The 21,029-nt window shown below is 37.5% G+C and overlaps 1 protein-coding gene across 1 annotated transcript in view; it reads left to right on the top strand.

Annotated features, from left to right (window-relative positions):
- Positions 1–725: 725 nt before the first annotated feature.
- LOC124166577 (synaptotagmin-11) overlaps positions 726–21,029 on the top strand; it is a 586,809-nt gene continuing 566,505 nt past the window's right edge. The window contains exon 1 of the mRNA XM_046544143.1: positions 726–1,029. Coding sequence (XP_046400099.1) covers positions 981–1,029 — 49 coding nt within the window. The 5' untranslated portion in view covers positions 726–980. The remainder of the gene's footprint in view (positions 1,030–21,029) is intronic.

The following is a 21,029-nucleotide window of genomic DNA, read 5'->3' as shown; positions in this document are numbered from 1 at the left end:
CTAAATATACTACATTCCGTAATTTTGACCAAGGTTGGATCCAGGATTTTTATCTGGGGGAACAAGGGTCTGACAGCCAAGCCAGTCTTCTCGTATTTGAGATTAAAACCAACAAACAGCAGTTAAAGTACTAAATATTATCTATATTATAATATGGAAGTTATTTATATGGAATTAAATGAATGAGGCTCCGTAATACACAACACAAAATGAACGTAATGAAAACCTTCTTAAAATTCTTGTCTATTTTTTAAGCGTCTCTGGGGGGCAAAGTGCCCCCGCATCCCCCATAAATCCGCTTATGATTTGACGGATATTGGTCCTTCTAGGTATCCTTACGACCCCGGTCCTTTTAGTGTAAAAAACACCATAAGGGTCGCAGGTCTGCCCCTTGGACTCCTCGCGAACGTCATAACCAGCCCTCGTCCACCCATGCCGGACAAACGCCGCACGCTCCACGAACCTCGAACAATGAAATTCATCTTTGGCGCGCGAAGCTTCCAGACTCGGCCGCGGAGGTCGCTGCCGTCCTCCCCTCATTCGGTATTGACCGGGTTTAACGTCGCGGGAAGCGCGGGGCGGGGATGCAGTGGGTCAGGGTGCGAGGTGAGCGTTTAGAGGGCGCGGGGAAGGGGGATGGGTAATGTGGTAGCAGTGGAGGGGAGGTTAAAAGCGCGAGAGGGGAGGGCGGAGGCGAAAGGCAAGAGGAGAAAAGGGGAAGGAGTTGTACAGTGGCGACTTGAGAGTAAGGAACGATCCCGACTTCGCTGAGTGTAATACCATCAGCCTCGAGTTGTTGAGGGTAAAAAAAACAGCGTTATCATCCACTTCTTCCCCGTGACCTGGTGTCGAACCCCGTTACCATCGGTTGGCAGTCCACCGCGACGTCATCAGGGTCTCCCCTGATTGAATTGAACCCGTGAGGAAGGGTATTACACACCTCGGCTGCCGGGAACCTCACCGAGGAAGGCGCCTTCAGGATGGTCAGCCACACAGGAGATGGACCGGAGATCAAGGCGATTGAATCAGGTGAGTTGTACATGTAAATTCGACAAGTACAAGTTGTATGTGGAATCACCAAGAATCACCAATACATCCCGCGACCTGACCAAGAGGTCGGGTCACCAAATCGTTCGCTGGTGCCGAGGGGTCCAAAGCGAAAGTTCGGTGTCATGGGTGGTTTTAACGTGAAAGCGAAGACATGTTCGTTCGCCTTCCGAAAACAGTTGCAAGTGTGTTGGTAGCCGCTGTGTTCTTCGGTTCGAAAAACAACCCCGTGTTGTACGGGTGAGGATTTTGTCGAAGTGGACTCGAGCCGAAATGTGTGTCGCCTCGTTTTGGGCGTTGCTGTCCTCGCCTCTATATTGACATGCTGTCAGTACCATAGCCCACATTTTTGAGGCTCCACTAGCCGTCGAATGAAGCCACAATGGAGATTCTGGGCGGAATGAAAACCACCGTGCGAATGGCTTGTGCTCCACCACGTTACATGACTCGTCGTCGGTGAAAATGGTGCTGTCACTGTCGGATTATCGTAATAGAGAAAGAATAAATGGTGAAAAAATAGTGTTTTTTCTCCGTAGTTTTATGGATGCAAAATTTCTGTTCCATTCTCTCCGGGTCGTCAGTTGGCGAAAGGATGAATTAGATGGGTAAGGATGGATTCGTATTGTGGGGTAGGGGTGAAGGATGGAGTGGTAAACTGGGGGAGGTTTTTTTGACGTTGGCTCACTTGTTTCGGGGAAGGAGTGAAGCCAGGTGAGCAATATAAAAGAAAATAAGAGAATGTAGAGAAGGCTGTGGCATGGAAGACGGGGTAATGAGGCTTGCTACACTCTGTGGTGCAAAATAAAAAAAACATTGAAAACGTACCCGTAAAACACGCGATTACGAGGAGCCATGGTGAACGTCATACCCCATACTCCCCCCCTTACTTGTCGCATTGCTCTGCTCTTTTGTTCCTACCACATGATATGGATCTTTCTGTGAGCTCTGCTTCGAACTAAATGCGAATCGTGGCTCCATTATATTCGAGTACTTGAGTGTGTGAGTGTTAGAGGGATTTTCTGCGTCGTAGCGCGGCGTTTTACGGTCTTTTCGCGCCTAATGTCATTTAACAAACATTTGCAAAATATTGCGTCCAAAATTCTGCGACTTATCTTACAGTCAATTACATGTCATGCAACTGCGAATTGACCTCATGTCAATGCAATTCTCAGCTGTCGCCATTGGTAACGAATATCCTGAAGTTATTGTACATTGGCTCACATTTCCACATCCTGATTTTTGGACCCACATCATGTATATATCGATTGGCACGAAAATGTTACCTTAGAATAATGTGTGCACCGCACAAACGATTGTACAATTCTCGTGATACAACTTTTAGTAATTGGTATTTTCATATAAAGATTTTACCGAAGGTTAACCAAGTTGAATTTTTTAAAAGACAGTAAAATTTTATTTTACTCAAATTTGAACTTGGGTTACAATATTATCTCCCACAAGCCCTTTTTGCATAAAAATATTGCTACCAACGTTAGTGGGTACCCACTAGCGTTGGTAGCAATATTTTTATGCAATAGGCCTAGCGTCTAAATATTGGCAATTATTTGTGACCCGCGTTTTTGTACTCACAATCAGGATTAACTGCCATAGTTAACAAAATGGGGACCTCTGGAACCGATAATACCCACCGAATATAGGCATTTTATAAATGTAATTATACAATAATAAATTTGATTCAGATTGAAACTTACTCTGTTATATTTTCGCATATACGATCTAAAAAAAGTTGTAATTTGAAAACAATATACTTTTTGAGTCTAACGTTGTCTGATTGATATCTGACAAGATATCTACAATTAAAATAATAAAAAAAGAATATAATATTGAGTTTTTTCGGTAAAGTTGAATGCAAAAATTTCATTGGGTATGTTAGTATGTAATGAAAAATAACGAATTCAGGAAATAGGAGCGATGGACTAAATTTACTTGTTAAAATCTCGGAATTAATAGAGTTATTACAAATTATTCTTTTATGCTTCTCTATAAAAATATTTTGACTTGAAAATTACGTGATGCAACCTTGAAAAGCATTTAAATCATCAAGTAACACGGCAATTGGCAAATATTTGGGTAGAATTCTTCTATATTTAAAGCAATGAGAATAAAAAGCGTTCACTCAAAACAATGAATATATCCATGAAATAAATAAGTTTACTGTATGATCAGAAATCAGCTGTAACATGTCGGTTGACCAAGGGAGATCGAGGGCTTTTTTACTTGGCTGGTGACATTGTTTTTGCTTTCATCTATAGTCAGTTACAATAACAAACACTAATAATAGCACGAAGTTATTCCAAATTAACTATCTATGGCACATCATAATAATAAATTAAAGTTAAAAATGAAATAAACTTGGCAGATCAATGAAAATTCATTGCCAAAAGTTAAGAGGATATTTTTTCATTGATCTTAGCGGTACTGCACTATAACGCTTAATTTTTTTCTTCGGTGGTGATATTCAGCTTAAAATATTTCTTTTTACTTATAAACGTAAATTACAAATAAACCTATCGCAAATATCCTGAATTTAAGCGGAATGGTTATATAACAGATTTTTTAATTTTTGAATTGCAATGACATGGTCAAGATTTCAGGTTAGTGGCAATACTCAATAAAAGTTTATCTTATTTTAAACAATAGATCATAAAAGCACCATTAATGCGTTGACCAAAGTATTTTTTTAAATCATGATGGTAATGTATTACCGATGGATGTAAATTCAGCTGGTGACCTGTAATACTTAAGCTCAGTGTTAAAACACCTCTGAATATAAAATGTTTTCATTATGAACCAGTAAGGGTAATTATGTGAATTAATTTATTGTGAATGTTTTGTTTATTTGTTTCATATCATCACTACCTTCCTAGTTTTTATAAGCAAAAATAGCTCATAGTTGCGTTCTATTAACTTCTATCTTCATTTATGGAGTGTGATGCGATATGCGGATGCTTTGATCATCTAAACATACGAACCTACAAATGTAGGAATTCAGAACTCAAATTTGACTTTCTATTTTATGCTATGTGAACATTTAAAATTATTGGGAATCCATATGCTTATCAACTACATGCCATGATTTCATTGGAAAGATTTTTTAATCTTTACTTAAAATTTTAGATGGAAATAATTTTTGAAGTTGATATTTTTCTAATTTTGAATTATATGATAAGTAATACTTGTAATATATACCTCTACGAGGTCATGGAGGCCATAGGGGCCGGATATTTAGAAGGGGGAGGAATATATCCAATTAAGTATAGAATATCGCTCATATTGATGCAAATGCCATTATTTTTGGCTAACCAACTTGCATGGTACCGGTAGAAGGATGATATCTGCTGTCTCAATTTCGGTATTAAGATCATGACGGATAATTGATGCTTGATAAACCCGACCGCAATAAGGAAACGTATGGTACGAAAGATGTTAATTAACTTAATTACCAATCCACTTCCGTTATAATTAAAATCTTGGAATTAGGGAAGCATTAAATAATTTCATGAGTGGTTCCATGGTTTTTTGAAGAAGAGATGGAATATGATCGGTAATAGTAACGTGAAGGTATGGTAAAAGTAATGGAGGGATGAATACGAAGAAAAGGGGCTTATTCCACGCATTAAAACGATTCGCTGATTCACTAGAAAACTTACGCTGGAAAACTTATCTACTTTATCAAAATACGCAGATGATGCGAGGAAAAATAATTTCTACTTCTGGATGATGGTTTTATTGCTATGCGTGTATGCGTGTTGAATAATTAAATAGGAAAACTAACTTGAATTGTCATTGTTATAAATGGCATAAAATATTTCAGAATGCATAGTGCAATGACACATTTGGGCATTGCCCTTTTTGAAAAAGGTCGTGTACTCCAAGGGTGACGTAGCATTCCACTGCATTCTTCTTCCATTCATCGGCGGATTTGGGGGGGGGGATGGAAGCACGGGGCACGTGCCCCCCTCAGACGCTTAAAATAGACAAGATTTTTAAAACGGTAATAATTACGTTCGTTTTGCTTGGAGCCTCAATAATTGAATGTCGCATTTAAACTTTCATATTAAAATAAAGAGAATATTTCGTACAGCAATTGTTGTGTGTTTTTTTAAAACTCATATATGATGAGACTGTTTGCCTGTCAGGCCCTTGTGTCCCTCCCAGTAAAGAATTCTGGATCCTCCCTTGCTTCCATTCAATCCTTTTATTTAATTTTATTTACCGATATTATCTCTCACTATTTGCCTCAAGTACCTACTTCCTTTCGTGGATTTCCGTTCTTGTATTTAATCATGCTTCAGTGGCTATATATAAAGCCTGTGAGAATTTTTTATCTTCATAGTTCCATTTACGGTTGGCAGCAATGAATTTAGTTGAATTTATGGTGTATTTCCTATCACTTTTAAATATAGAACAGCTTTTCAACATTTCATTTGTGTCATGCTATTCAATGTGGACTCTCAATAACGCTATTTTCTTTAAGATCGGAATTTCTAGCTCTACCTCTCATCCAAACATCAAATGCGTTATACAATCAACACTCTTCGGAGTCACAAAATTTCAAACATTTCATTAGTTTTTCCTTCTGACACATTTATTTACACTAGGTAAATGTTATTATTCTTTTTTGTCTCTATTTCAGAAGAAAAGGATCCTTTTTTTATCAATTTCATCATGAAATGCCTCACTGCATTACTTGTCATGGATATGATAACACTTTATGTTGCATTAGTTCAGTATTACCAAATGAGTCATATTCTGCGCATTTATCAAGATGGAATTTGGAGAAATATTCTACTTTGACGGGCAAAATTCGATAGGGATGTGCTTCTTTTTGCATTAATGCCAATAAGAGCTCGTGCAGAAAAGGCAATTCTATGCCCATCGGGGAAGAAAGAATTAGTTTTACTTCAGACGTTTTAAGCAATCGTACATGATTCTTTGTTGTTGTTAATAATTTTCTGTTCCGCAAGAAATTTTTATGAATCTTATTTGGGCAGTCAAAACTTTAAAAAGGTTTAAACTCGCTTAAGTCACGGTTTCCACCATTAAGCCCCAAGAAAAAGGAAAAAATAAAGTTTAAAAATATTGAAGTAACGAGTGAATTTGTCACAGAATTTTGCCATGTAAAACTGCATTTTATGGTTCCAAAATAGATACGCTATTTTCGAATTTCACATATTTAAAATGATTTGAGTGAACAAAGGGTCAGACCGATTAATCAAAGGTCAGTTCTCATCGTAGGACTGGCTACTGAATCGGTTAGAACAGCATATTCATTTTCACTGGGGCAATCACGGCGCCTATTCATGACGTCGTGGTCGCTCCTATTCGCCCCTTCCAAATCCTTTCCATTCCTATCTTTGAGCCTTGTTTGCAAGTCGAAGTTGGTGGCCACTATGCCACCGTTTCAATGAACGACTTGTTCATCGTCATCAGGGTGAAAGAATAGTTTTGACTAAATTAAATTAATAATATCTCTCTACTAATTCATACACTATGGTCCTACCTCTCCAGGGGTCTTTAAAGCATTTTTATAACAATTCTTTTCCCCCTAGAAATAAGGGTTTTGCTGCCCCGTTCCATATGTTCCAAGACACAGGCTCAGATGGAAGAGGCTGAAATTAATGTTGTGCTCGAAGGAGACCATTCAACGATGAGAAAAAAGGCCATTCACTTTTATTTCATTATATAAACCCTTTCCATTACTTATCATTGAAAGTATTCATGATGAATTCTACTTCAGTCATAGGTTGATGCAAATGTGTTAATGACCATAAATGTACGCCGACAAGAAGCTCACCCGGTGGAAAACTTGAAAAGATTTCACCATTACCGGCTAATACTTTTTAAACAGCTGGTGTCCTTACATCCTCCGCCAAGAAGCTATTGAGGCGGCTTGCAGGGTCGTATGTCGATGCAGCTGTAGGTGTGGATAATCTTTTGAGCTGCAGATTATGGACTTCGTAGAGTCACGAGAAAACCTCGAATCACCCTCTTTAGCGAATGAAAGTCTTTTTATTAATCTCGGGATCATTTTACTCATACGATGATTCAATAAATCAAAAGTAAAAGTAGATCTGGTTTTGCTGGAGTGATTGCGGCGCCTCACATGACATCATGGTCGCTCATTCTTTCTTATATTCCTTCCAGATATACCCGTCCTCTTCGAAAATTTCCTTTACAAGTGTAAAAGTCATAAGAAACCTGAATCCTCCTCAGTTGCCGGCCTCGGTGGCGGCGGGATAACGTTCTCGCCTGCCAAACAAGAGGTCGCGGGTTCGAGTCCCGCCTGGGTAGGTTTCCCCGATCCAGGGCATGGTCGTTTGCGTACGTTTAATTGTTACATTTGTTGAACACCCCGGTGTAAAATGGCCAATATGAGCTGTATCCGGTGGTTTGTGAATAAAATTAAAAAAAAACAAAATAAAATTTTATCTAGATTTCCTTACGCAACACTTACACTATCATCTTGTAAATTGCAGATGTGGATTATCTCCTAGTCAATAAGGGAACGGGTTGTTTGGGTAGCTAGAGTGTTGGCTTTACACCTCCTGTACCTGGGTTCAAATACCGGCCGTGGAAGGAATTTTTTCTAAGGTTGCCCGGTCCATGCTTGATTCACCTTGACTGATTGTGAGGGGAGAGTATTGGAGGTATAACTCTCTGTCAGTCGAATGGAACGCTTAAGCCGTACTATCTTAGGTGCCTTTGCTTAGATTAGGCTTATGCCAACGCCAGGTTTCTCTCCACCCTTACCTCAAGACATAAATGACGTAAGCTGTTGGTCGCCGCCTCCAACAAAAATAATTTACCTACATCTCAAATATGAAACTTATATCTCAATAATGGTAAAAACTAGGTATAAATGTTTATTTGTAATATGGAGTTATTTATAGAAAATATGTATTCTATGTTCCATTGGAATTTTTAAATGTAGGTTAGGTTTTTAGTACGTTACAAGAGCATCAAGTAATCAGGATTATCAAATATATCAGTAGGAGCGAAAGTAATGAATTCAAGAGGACTGTATAGAAGAAGCCACATTTCATCTCATAAAAGTCTGATTTTTTGTTGCCACTTCGGTCGTATTTTAATCGGTTTTCAAAAATGTCCTCGGCATGGAGATAAGTGCAACGCGATCCATTTTTTTTGCAAATGTTTCGCAGTATAACGTTTGCCATTGTGAGGAATAGCATTCAAAAGTAATGAATTTGATAGATCACATCATCATGTGTGTAGATGTCGGTTAATACCCTAAATTATACCTTAGTTCCTTGTGAAACTCGGATCACTTTGTCCGTTAGCGACACAAGTGGCGACTTTTGTAAACCTATTTAAATTCGCGTTAGATGACAACACATTTACAGGCCAATTTGAGGATCCTAGAGTAAATGAATGCTTCCTTCTTAACTGGGTGCGTACCTCATTCTCGATCGGTCTTTTTTTTTGATGAAATACTCGCGTAAAACTTACGCAAGAATCTTGAAATATTTTTAGGCTCTGAGTAAACCCTGCTCATTATTTGTTTGTATCTCAAATTAGTAAATTAACGGTAACTGTCAGTTTTCCACTTGAACCTTAATTTCACAATAAGACCCGTTCCAAAAATGTAGTTTTCTCTTCAGGTCTGTGGGTCCACAGTTGAATTTAAGGTATTGCAAAATTTATTGAAACCGGTCATGAAGTGAAATTAAAGTGTTTGAAGAAAATTACGAATATATTTTTATTTGCTAACATGCTAGAACTCCACCAGTAGCCTGAAACAAAAAATAACCCGACAATAAAAGATAAAATTTAAAATTTTGAGATCCAGACACGATCGAAAACGCAATGTGTATTATTTTTTAAATTCTATGTCATGTGGTTGAAAGCCGATAATGCTGTTGAGGTTTGCTCCTTAACGTGCTAAGGTTTTCATCGAAAACTCACAGGAACTTACCTTTATGTAAGATTTAGTGACTTTTGTTGGGTTTCTATAAGGGCTGGTATAAGCGGTAAGCAAACTGCGCGGCCGCGTATGGCGCCAAGCAAAAGTAGGTCCACTGTTCAGTACTAATAAAAAAAGTAGATTAAACGCTGATAGTTGATTTACTCCACAAAATTATTGTAGAAGTAAGGATATATCGTAGAGTGGATACCTATGAAAACTGACTTGTGTTGTATTTAATAATTTTTTTACTTTATTTACTCTGAATTTTTATATATAATTGGTTTTTAAGCTCCAAAAATATCACATTAAATATGAAAGGCAACGGACGTTATAAGTTCATGCTAATATTTAAGTGTCGACCCTTATTTATTTATTATAAAATGTATCCAGGCAGAAACCCTAATGCCTCACAGGTTGTTTTTGATGGGGGGGCGGACTTTTGTTCGCTCACACTAGAATAATGTCTAGAACCGACCCTGGTTTTTATTGTGTCGAAGTTGGGTGTGATCCAACTTTGGTGGGATAAAAATGCAATATTATCCGCACTGTTTAGACCGGCAAAGATTTCAGCGACGAATTGTATATGCATTGCTATTTTCATATTGATTGAAATTACTGCGGTCTTTGGTCCCTTTGGGTTTTTTGAGTACTGGATTCAAAGATTCAACGCCGAATGGCTTATATTTGGTTTTCGTGCCATTTGTCGGTGCTGCGACTTCTATTCCTTTGCTGTGTTCAATGAACCCCTTAACGGCCGCTCGCAAAAATTGATATGGAAAAGTGCGTTTTGCTGTAAGCTTAGCTTCTTATCTTCGACCATTTGCCCTTTAAAGAGTAAAGGATATGGGGATTTTAATTTTAATCGCAGTTCGTGCATCTGTGATAGTGTCCCGGTAATAAAATAAGTATAGAACGTAATTACAAAGATACAAAATACTTTTCACGCTATGATGAATAAATTTAGTTGTGTATATCTCACGTTTCTGAGTCCGTGGTATGATTGCTTTTATTAGTGAGTATAGATGCTGTTGTTCGCTATTCCATTGTGTTTGGCGTACCCAAAAAGGTTCTTCTGAGGAAAAATCTATTGCCTTGACCGGTATTTTACCATGGATGCACGCCAGCCACTTACGTCGCCACCCTGAGTTTAGTAGCTGAAGTGTTAGCGAACCCGGAGAAGTATCCGGAGGTCGGAGGTCAGTGTTGATCAAAGAAATGATTATTTTTCCTCGGGATTTTCATATTTAATGTGCAAATAAGAGTGATTTCATAGAGGCCCATCGCGTAGAAGTATGCAGTTTTTTCCTAGGATAAATATTTTGCCATAGCAATATCCGGTATTATACCATACGGAATAAGTTATTATATGATTCGGTTTGACATCGAAATAATCTTTTATGCACGTTTATTCGAGCTCTTATTAATAGTTATGTTTAGTATTCCACGAATTTATGGCATTCATTCAGCGAGAAGTCAACAGTGGGATTTAGAGAAACCGAAAAGTGTTTACTTCCATAGTATTTCATGCAATATTTCGTGCAATATTAGAGTCCATGCATATATCAAAATATTCCGTTAGTCTCGTGACCGAGTTCAACCCTCTACTTTTTTGCTACCTTTTTCTATTTGCTTGAGATTACATTCCAAATCTTACTAATTTTCTCAAGCGATTGGTCTTTGAGATTTTACTCGTAGGAATTTTCAGATTGTTTGCGAAGAACTCTCGGGAGCCGTTAATTAATTTGAAGAAGGTTAATTGGTTGGCTTTGACATTCTAGAAGGGATGTGAGTTTCGACATTAAATAACGGAGACGCCTTTACTGGGTATGTTTTCACATTTAAACTGGGGATCTGTAACCTTTTCCTCTCCAATGACCTTTTTTTCGAAATAGTGAGACCGACTTGGAAGCAGTGATTGATTGATTTTTAGTGAATGTTTTGATTTACGAGTATAATTCAAAGATAATAAACTAATTTTCAGCGTTAAGTTTTTGGCATGCATAAGGATTTTCATGATCTTAAGAGTTAAAAAAAAATCATTTTGATCCCTGCCTCGGTGCATCAAATTGTGAGGAATTGCATTACTGGGCTTTGATTAGGTTATTGTTAAGAAAAAATATAACAATGACAATACCTGTATCATGGTTTCATTGCTGGCTTGACCTTTTCGTAGATGCAGAGTTAAGTTTCGATCAGTAGAAAGTAATAATAATAATAATATTATTAGTTAAAAAATTATTATAAATATATTATACATATTTCAATTTTTCAAAATTTTTAAAACTATCGAAAAATTCTTTCCATTAAAACGTCCAAATCGAAAGGCTCGAAAGATTTACTAACTTTTACAATTGAATCTCAATCAGAAAAATATGTCCGAAATAGGAAAGAACTGCATTATTTCAAGAGGCAAAAATGCTTTTTGATGTATTCGTCTGCTAAAATATCAAATAAAATTAAATGAAAGTTAATATTCCTTCAGTTTCACCTTTTTTATGTAGTTCTACTTCCTGAATATTGATCATGCGCGGAGTTAATGAATTTTGGTGTAGATTTCAAACTAATGATTGCAAATGACAAACAAAGATATCGTACTGCCCATTAATTTTATTTTAACATATTACAAACACCTGTTTCGATTGGCAGTCAACAATCATCAGGTGAAATTCAAGAGATGTTTATGTAGCTATCAAAATAAGTGTTGTCAATTGTTAAAATAAAATAAAATTAGGGGGCAGTACGATATCTTTGTTTATAATTCGATATGTTGCTCCGCGATATCTGCCCGCAAAATGTGGACTTTAGTGATCGTAAATTCCGTTCAAGGCCTTACTATCTTAATCGAAATATAGTTAATATTTTTTGTTGCCATCATATCCTTGAATGGATATTTGGATATTTTTGGCCTCTTTTTTCCACTCCGTCGTTCAAACAAGCATCTCTTGAGTGGTATACTCAATACAGACTGTTCAGTGGCCATGTGGCAAGAAGATTCTTTGAAAAAATACCGCAGTTATTCGTTCAGTGTTCTTGTGATCTTCAATTTAGCGTGAGGGAAATCGAATCCTCGAGTATTTTTATTTAGATTCTTTTATTCACTGGCGCAAAAATTCCTCAACCAATATTTTTCTGTTTTCTCTGTGGAGAACGATGAAGGACGTTATGATTCATCTTTTCACCATAGGTTAATTTTGTTCAGCTAAATTTTACCGTTATTTTCCAGATAAAGTACCAAGTAGCACGTGGTACCAAGGTTAATTTTATTTATTGAAAACATAATCTCGTACGAATGCTGGAAATTCTCCATAAATCGGGAGTTTTAAAACATAATAGCGTGGCTTGTAATTGATTACTACCAATTTCATAACTACCTCGTGATATTGAATATATTTCATATCAGATATTTTCTTAGCTAGAACAGAAAACTGCTTGATTAGACAAATAAATAAATATAAATTAATTAGTTTATCGTATATTTATTTGTTCTTTGGTCATTTTCGAAAAAGTACTGTTGATATTACCCCGTGATAGCCTTTGAAAAACCATGTCGGTGAGTGGAATTCTTTGGTAAACCTTTGATTTCGTACAAAGTAGTATACCGCGGTATCAGATGGCTTATCTTTCATTGATCAAACGGTAGGCTGCTGAGAGTTCGTGCGTGATATCGCCCTGTGAAAACACTCTTTGACCGGGTATTATCTATTAAGCCCTAAATACCTACATGGAGTCCTTTTTGCTTTGCCGCGTTAATGTCCTCGGGTGATTAGATCCCTAAGTCCACGTGACCTCACGGAGAGCCGTGGAAACCTTTTGTGGACGACAGATAACACGTCGGGTTCCTTTGGAGCTCCGCCTTCCCTGCTTTTATTTACTCGCTGAAAGGTTATTAAGGCCAAGAATGCTTGAGACAGCGCCTGTTCATGACAATTTGCGTTGCCTATTTGCGTCGCCGAGATTATAAGCGTGGGTAGGAACCTTTAGTCCTTGTGAAAACAAAATATTATGTGCAGGCGTTGAATCGAGGCCGAAAATAGCTATAGTTCCCCGCCAATTAGCTCAGTATCCCGTGAATGGGCCAGTTCACTATTTTTTATTTTTTTGTCTGAAAATGAAAATACCCATATATAGAGGTTTTTAGAACTTAATTTACAATATGATACTAATCTGACAGTATGTCCGTTGTATCGTCGTCAAAGCCAGAATGAATGTATATTTTTTTACAAACAAAATCATATGCGTAGCAACATTGTAAAAATGAGTATGCATAACATTATGAACACGACAAACTATAAAATAATGAACTTAGAAATATAAACTATATAGTAATGAAGTTAGGACGCCGTACATATTTTTCCGTTTTTCTACCCGTTGCATACTTCTAGAGCTATTCGCAGCGGGTTTTCCTCTTTCGCTGATAAGTTCATGACGTCACTGACTCTTCCCGATCGACTCACCGCTTCCCCGCTACTTCGCGGCATCGCGCATCTATCTGACCTGGTTCAATGCAATCAACACACAAATGAGCGATTCTTTCCGCAGAGGATTGGATCTATTTGAATTACTTCATCAACCAGAACTTTAATTACGCCGCTATCTCATGAAAAATGGGTGGGAAATATGGTATTTTTTCATTTTTAAGGTTGTGGAGAGTTGGCTAACGGAGGGAGAATATGTTTTTGCAATAAATTGTATTTCCCAACCATCTACCGAATTATGTTATCAAATGGCACCTACAGGTTTGAATGAACAATCCAATTAACGCTTAAAGATAGAGACAGGGGTCTGTCGATGTTTTCTTATGAGAAATACATCTTCGCACATGACCTTTTTGCATAGACTGAACCTATCAGACACATTTAATTTAAACAGTTTAATTGAAACAGGTGCCACAAATGAAAGACGTGCATTCCGAAAAATTGCTTTTGAATATTATTTCATTTGCTTCATCTTACTGATGCAAAAAATCTTTCCTATGCTCTCAGCGTATTTTTTGGTATCGAATCAAGCTAATTATGAAGTTATAAGGTATTTGTAATTTGGGACGAGCTGTTCTATTAACTATCTAGTTTTTGTCTCAGAATTCAGCAGCGGAGAACGAAATTGGTGTTTGAAGTAGGTGGGAGGTAAGCACTAAAAGAATTGAGCATGAATCATAACGTTTTAGCGATGATTATGATGTTTGAATGGGATAATTTAAGAAAAGTAAGCATGAAAATGATTGTGGGCTCTGACAGGTTTAGGACTTATTTATAAATATAACCGAATTTAAGGCGTTGATATATAGTATTGTTGTTTTCTTATTCGCACGTTATTTAAAAAACAATTTTTCTGATTCTCACCCTTTCCACATTATGCGAAATGTATTGCCTCCCTAAAACAAAGAGCTGTGTTCTGTCACATTTTTCAGATGGTGAATCTGATAAATATAAGAGAAATTAGCAGTAAAGTATCCGTTAAAATGCCTGTTTGCCTGTTTCATCGACAGAACCTATTTAAAATTTGTAACTCACTTCCTAGTCTGATCGGCTTGAAATTTTGCGCACTTGCTTGCTTTTGATGTCAAAATAAAATTCAATGAACGAACATTTGAAAATTTGCTTCATTGTGCACTAATTAATTAACTTAATTTCCATACGGAAAATTAGTTTTCAACTCCACAATAAATGGCGTTAGTTATACATTTTTAGAGTCAATTTCTTTTTTCTACAGCATTTATTTAATTTTATTTATGTAATTTACAGCATTCATTTAAGTTATTATATGATCAACCATTTGAAAGTAGAAAATAAAAGTAAAATAAAAACGACCCTTAAAATGGTCGCTTTTTCCAAAACAGCATAAAATGTACTAAAAAATTAAAAAATATATGTTTTTATCACTCGGAGACAGTGGCAGATCTATAAGGGGGGACTAAGAGAGCCACCACTACTGCTGGGAGATAACTCTCCTTTAGCACCCCCTTTGTCCCTATCCTGGATCTGCCACTGCTTGGAGAATAATGCATGATAAAATGGTGCTGATTTGGGTATTATTTTTGATTTACAATCCTTTATCAATAATTTAACCCTCTTCTACACTCATTTAAAATAAAAGTAATCAGCACTCACCAATTATTCAATTCATTATTTTAGTCTAGTACGGAAAAGCTTATTTTTTATCTTTTGGTGCATTTATATTGTTTTTGGATAAAGCGTGTCCTTTTAAAATCTTTTCTCATTTTATTTTCACTGAAGTTTCTCTCAAAACTCGATCCCCTTAATCTTGTAGTGAGGTTAACGACGAGTACCCACCGCGTTAATACGCTTGTCTCCCTCTCTTTGCAAATCTGTTATCTGCAGTGCTAATCGTCTGCGTAGCGTCCTCCAAGCTCTGCCCTCCATTGCACCACCGCCACCTGTCACTCTTTGCCTTTTGCCCGACCGCACTTCACGAGTATTGCCTCAATTGCGGTTGCCCTGTGGTCGGCCGATCGGTTTTCTCGTCCCGTTGGAGGCACAGGGTGTAAGGAAGCCACATCTAATCGCTCAGATGCGTGCAAATCGATTGAAGAGTCGGCCGAAACTGGGTTTCGGACCTTTAAGTCATTTCCGTCGAGAAAACTTTCTGGCTGCGACTGTGAAGATATTTAGGTATGTGCGTTGCTCTTTGTTGGTCGTCTATTGTAGTCAAGTGAAGTATTTTGGAGATACAAGGCGATATATATCGCCATATAGCTTCACTGGCAAGGAGACATCGCGAGAGTGACGTTCGGGAATTGAACGACGATTTTATTTCATGAAAATACATACTTGCCGGCCTCGGTGTTGGCGGCTTAAAATCCTTGCCAACCAAACAAGAGGTCGTGGGTTCGAGTCCCGCATGGGAAAGTTGCCCTTGTACAGGGCATGGTTGTTTGTGTACGTTAAACTGTTAACATGATAATAACCCCGATGCAAAAGGCCGTATAGAGCTGTTTTAGGTGGTATGGAAATAAATGCATAAAATGCAGGAAATTTAGGAAAAGTGTCTCGGCTTCCTTCCTCATAGTCCCAGAATCGAGAGATCGTTAGTAAAATTTTCGCGCGGTGATACTCCCCAATATGAGATTTAACTTCAGCAATCGCCGCGGCCGAATGAGTTGAGGAGAACGGCCTGTAATCCTAGCCGTGAGTGACCCGGGTTTGAGTCCCAGTGGAATCAGTTTTTTTCTCTCTTGTAATTTGAATAATCACTGAGACAACCCAATCCCAGTTCATTGAAGTCAGTTTAATAAGTATTTTTTTCTTTTTATCTCATTAAATTATTACAGCGTGAAAAATTTACTTGCGATTATCTTTTGAATACAGGCCTACGGGTAAGAAAGCCATGAAACCTGTTCTACATTTCCTTAATAGTTTCAGAAACCAATATCGTCGTTCAAATCTCGAGCATTACTCTCGCGACGTGTCCTTGTGGGTGATAACAAGGTAAGAATCTAATGCTGTTCAATTTTTACTTGAGTCCTTGATATAAAGGATGAGTATTCGGAGTAAGTATATTTTTGGATGATGGAAAGTTAAAATAATCTGTAAAAGTTCAGTCAGCTTATTTAGACCGGATTAATAAATAATCTAACAAGTAAATTAAGTTATTCCAAGCTTCAGCGACATATTTTTGACGATTAGATATCAAAAAGGAGTGTGAGTTTTCTTCAATAGTTTCATAATGTCAGAAAGGTAGGATGTACCTATATTGCTACGGGAGGAAATGATTTAAGGTGGATGAAACGATAATCGCCAGTCTCCAAGAGCCCTTTCAAGAGGTTAGACGGATCAATCACAATTTTGATGACTCTTGAGTGCACACAAATATCTTGTAAGAGGAGTTTGTTCGCTAAATGTCATCAATGGAAACGGGTGCGGATGAGCATTATATTAATCTACCACGACTTGATGGTATATTGCAAATTATACTAGTATATAATAAATATAGAGAATTAATGGATCGTTCTACACTCATAGCTACCCTGCGAACATCTTTTAAAACTGAATAAAATGTGCCCGAAGGGGAAAATAAAATCAATCGTCATCGGTGCGGACTGGTGCTCCTCTATGTAGCGATAGAAAAATCATTTGCGATAAAAATCGAAATTCGTATATTAATATACAATGATCGAGGAAATTTAGATCCAGCCATGATTTCCGAATTTCGATCCAAACTCGATTTTTCATTTTCGAAGTTGACCATTTCTTTTTGTTCTCATCAGCGTCACTACCGGCCTATGATAATGTTAATCGTCACATTTCGTGAAAAATCATTCTCCAAGGCCGGTAAAATTGGAAAGGCACGCCCGCTATCATCAATAAAGCACTTCAATCAATTGATCTATCTTAAAAATTTTAGTGAATCCGAATGGTCCCACGCGGTGTTCCAATAATTTTAATGTGCGAGCATTTGCAAAATTTACCACTAATTTTTTTTCCGTTTCTAAAATTTGTAATTTTAGCGTTTCCCGTATGAATAGTAGGTATTTTTTTGTAGAAACAGTTTTTTTTCAAAATAACAGTCGATTTATTTCGATTCGCGTATTGTAGTAAGATTTTCGGATGAGAAAGTAAAGGTTCTTTTTTGCACTCGTCTGACCGCACCTTGAATATGCAGCGAGCGTTTGGGATCCGGTTCATTAAGACTTAATTCGCGAACTGAATAAAATACAAAGGAAGGATGCGCGGCTCGTTAAAAAAGTCTGGGAGCCGCTAGAGACTCGGAGGCTGCGCGATAGGCTTAGAGAATGCATATCTTTAAGAGCGATACGGAGAACAAAATATTTGAGCCGCACTATATTTCAGGACCGACAGAAGCGATAAATTAAGAGAGATGTTTATCCGAACGGATAGATGTGGGAATTCGTTTTTCCCCCGAACTTTAATAAATGCTAGTGGTAATTTTGCTAGTGCATTTCCTTTTTATGTGTAAATGACTGGTGTTAACACCCCCTACCACACGCCTTTTAGGCGGCTTGCGGGGTAGTATGTAGGTGTAGATGTAGATTAATCGACCTTTAAAACTTTGCGTTAAAAATTCGAGCTTTTCATTTCAATTAATAACATAGGCCAACAATGAAAAAAACCTTTTTACTGAAAATACTTATGATTCTTATGTTTTTAAAGTTGCTGAATCCAAATATGATGGTTTTAAAGTTGTATCACCCACCATTTATTCACATTTTACATTTAATTTATGAAATCAAGCAATATTTTTAGAATTTAACAGCTTTTTTATAGTTACAGTAAAATTGAAAAAGTAGGTCTAATGAACGACGATAATGGGGGATTACTGTTGGTTCTTCACCGAGAAGTTCAGCAAGCGATTCGTCGCAGAAAAAGCTACACAAGAAGCTTCAAGGAAAAAAGGGAAAGAAAATTTAGACCAATTCCAGTTGACAAGTGAACCCTGTATTATCACGCTGTAGTAAATGGAAACAATTTTATCACGATATAGTGAACAGTAAATACAAATAATTTTATGATGTAACACAGTGTTTCATTGATTTCCCTACATACCGTATAGGGGTATTAGACTAAATATTAAATACAAATTGCTTGGAAACTATGGGCGATACAAAATACTAAGGCCAGATTTGGATTCGGCACATAAAAATCTAAAAAGATCAGCTTTTAAAATAAAAAGAGTTTTCAAACAATATTTTTTTGTTGGCCTGTGTAATAGATTGCTCGAAAAATCGATTTAGACCGACATTTTTCCATTAAATACTACCTCTATGTAGTCCCTTTGTCTGTAACCCTCTTGTTTTTTGAACGGGTCACCACCTCATACGAAAGAGTCCTTCGCCGCGGCGACGTCTGGAGCGGAGATGAACTAATTCGCGAAATTCTCATGTGAAGTCGAGGAGTGTGGAGGGAAGGCGAGAGATGTCTCTGCTGTCGACCCGTTTGTCTTGACTCGGGACTTCCAATTAAGACTAATGGCGAGGGGTCTACCCGCGTGATGATTCTGGAAACTGGAGACGCGACGAGAACACGACTTCTTTGCCATTTCATTTTCTTCAAGCCTCCCTTTTCCTCAAGGCCTGTTTACACGGCGGATGCAATTGGGACTTTGGACGCGTGAACCCAGTGGAATCGCTGCGCGCGTCGTAGAGGAAAATGTGTGGAATACAACGAACTCATTCTAGCGGAAAACAATGGAAGTCAAACCATTGTGCTGTGAGTAGGCGTAACAAAGTCTGTGGCGCGAAGTTGAGGCTACACCTACTTGAAGAGAACTTACTTTTGTCGCTGCTGTCGACCATGTTCGAACGGTGAGGATAAATGTCAGGACAAGTTTTATATTTCTCGGTTCCGCAAACAATATACTGGCCTCAAGGCACCCGTGCCTCCTTGTAGGTGAAAAAATTTAAGCGAAGAGAACGAGTTTTACTAAATTACGTGTGAATATCGTCCAGAAGGACACACCCTGGGTATAAGGGATCAAGGAGGAGCATTTAAAGAAGGAGAATATCGGGGAACTGATGAAACTTGCTTGGGAAAGAGAAAACTGAAGGGCTCCATTGTATTTTTAGGATTGAAAAACTGTAATTTGAAGTGAAGAAGCTAAGTTCAACAAATTCAGGCTTCAATTGGTGGAATTTAGACATTTAAATAAATAAAAGATTGTAGCACTTTCCCACAAAATTTTTACCGCGTACAACGCGTGTCGCCTCACATAGCCATCATGTCTTGTACCAGATGATGACTCTGTGAGCCGAAACACGATGTACGAAGGAAAAATTTAGTGTAAAAGTTCTACAATCTTTCATTTATTAAAATATGAAGAAGTTAAGCATAAAAATACGTATACAAATAAAAGTTGACATGATTTAAATTAAAGACTATCCCCAGATAGGACGTAGAGAAAAAACCATGCCACTTCCCATTCCCTTTATGTGAAATAGCAGTGGTCGTTTTGTCTTTACCATCATGAAAATTTTTAAGGTTCCTTAATGCTAGTTTATTGGAGATTACACCTGGAATCAAGAGAACAGAGTGGCATCGTGGTCTGCGAATAAGTCTGGTAAGCCAAAGATTAGAGGTTCGTATTAATAAGGGTGGGCGAAGCACCGAGCTTTAAGAGGATCGCAGTTTTATGACGACTTTCTCGCTTAAATAGCATGCTCTCATCTTGAAATATTCAGGGAGACATCAGAATTTATAGGAGACTGGTGAACATTTTCTTGTCTCTCTCATTTGAAAATTTTCGTAGTAGAATGCTCTCTGATCCTTTTTTTTTTTTTTTTTGAGAGAATGGTAAATGTTGATAACTTCTGCGACTCTGAATTTTACAAGCTGAGGCCATAATTGCGTGAACTTTTCTCGGGTTTCACACTGGATTATCAATTTATTGGATGATTAACTCCATATGTGGGTTTGAGTTCATATCCCGGCGGCGACGGAGATTTTTTCAGCGAATGCTCGATCCCTGACTAAATTTTTTCGATGGCACTTCAAGTACGTCCGTCGTATGGGACGATAAGCTTCTTCCCTATCTTACCCTCATGACGCAAATGAACCTTAGCTGTCGATAAATTCCAAGGACGGATTAAGGATTTTTAGTAGGGGGCCAGCACACAAGTCTAAAAGGCAAACAGTCTTTTCAAATTTGAGGCTAAGAAAAAAATACAGCAATTACTGTACGAAATAAACTCTTCATTTCCATACTCTTTAGCACAAAATAAAAATGATAATGTCGTATTAATTTTTTTCTTCCATTTATTCATTTCCGGGGGGGAGGGGGTGGGGAGGAGAGCACGTGTCCTCGTGCCTCTCCTTCAATCCACCTATGGTCACCTCTAAACACCATATCATACGTATAATCCCGCACCATTGAATTTATTCGTATTCCAATGCCGGCGAATTCTCTTTTTATACCAGTATGTAGTCCCCATGCATTTTCTGTTTATTTTAAGAATTCTTAATTTAGACACTGGTAATTAGTGGTAAATATTATATGTTAGTAGCTATATTATGTATTAGTAACTAGAAAATTAATCGTGATTTTTCTCAGATTAACTTGAATT

This window comes from Ischnura elegans, chromosome 10, assembly GCF_921293095.1.
Source record: "Ischnura elegans chromosome 10, ioIscEleg1.1, whole genome shotgun sequence".
NCBI lineage: Eukaryota > Metazoa > Arthropoda > Insecta > Odonata > Coenagrionidae > Ischnura > Ischnura elegans.
This window is presented reverse-complemented; position numbering and strand designations above follow the sequence as displayed.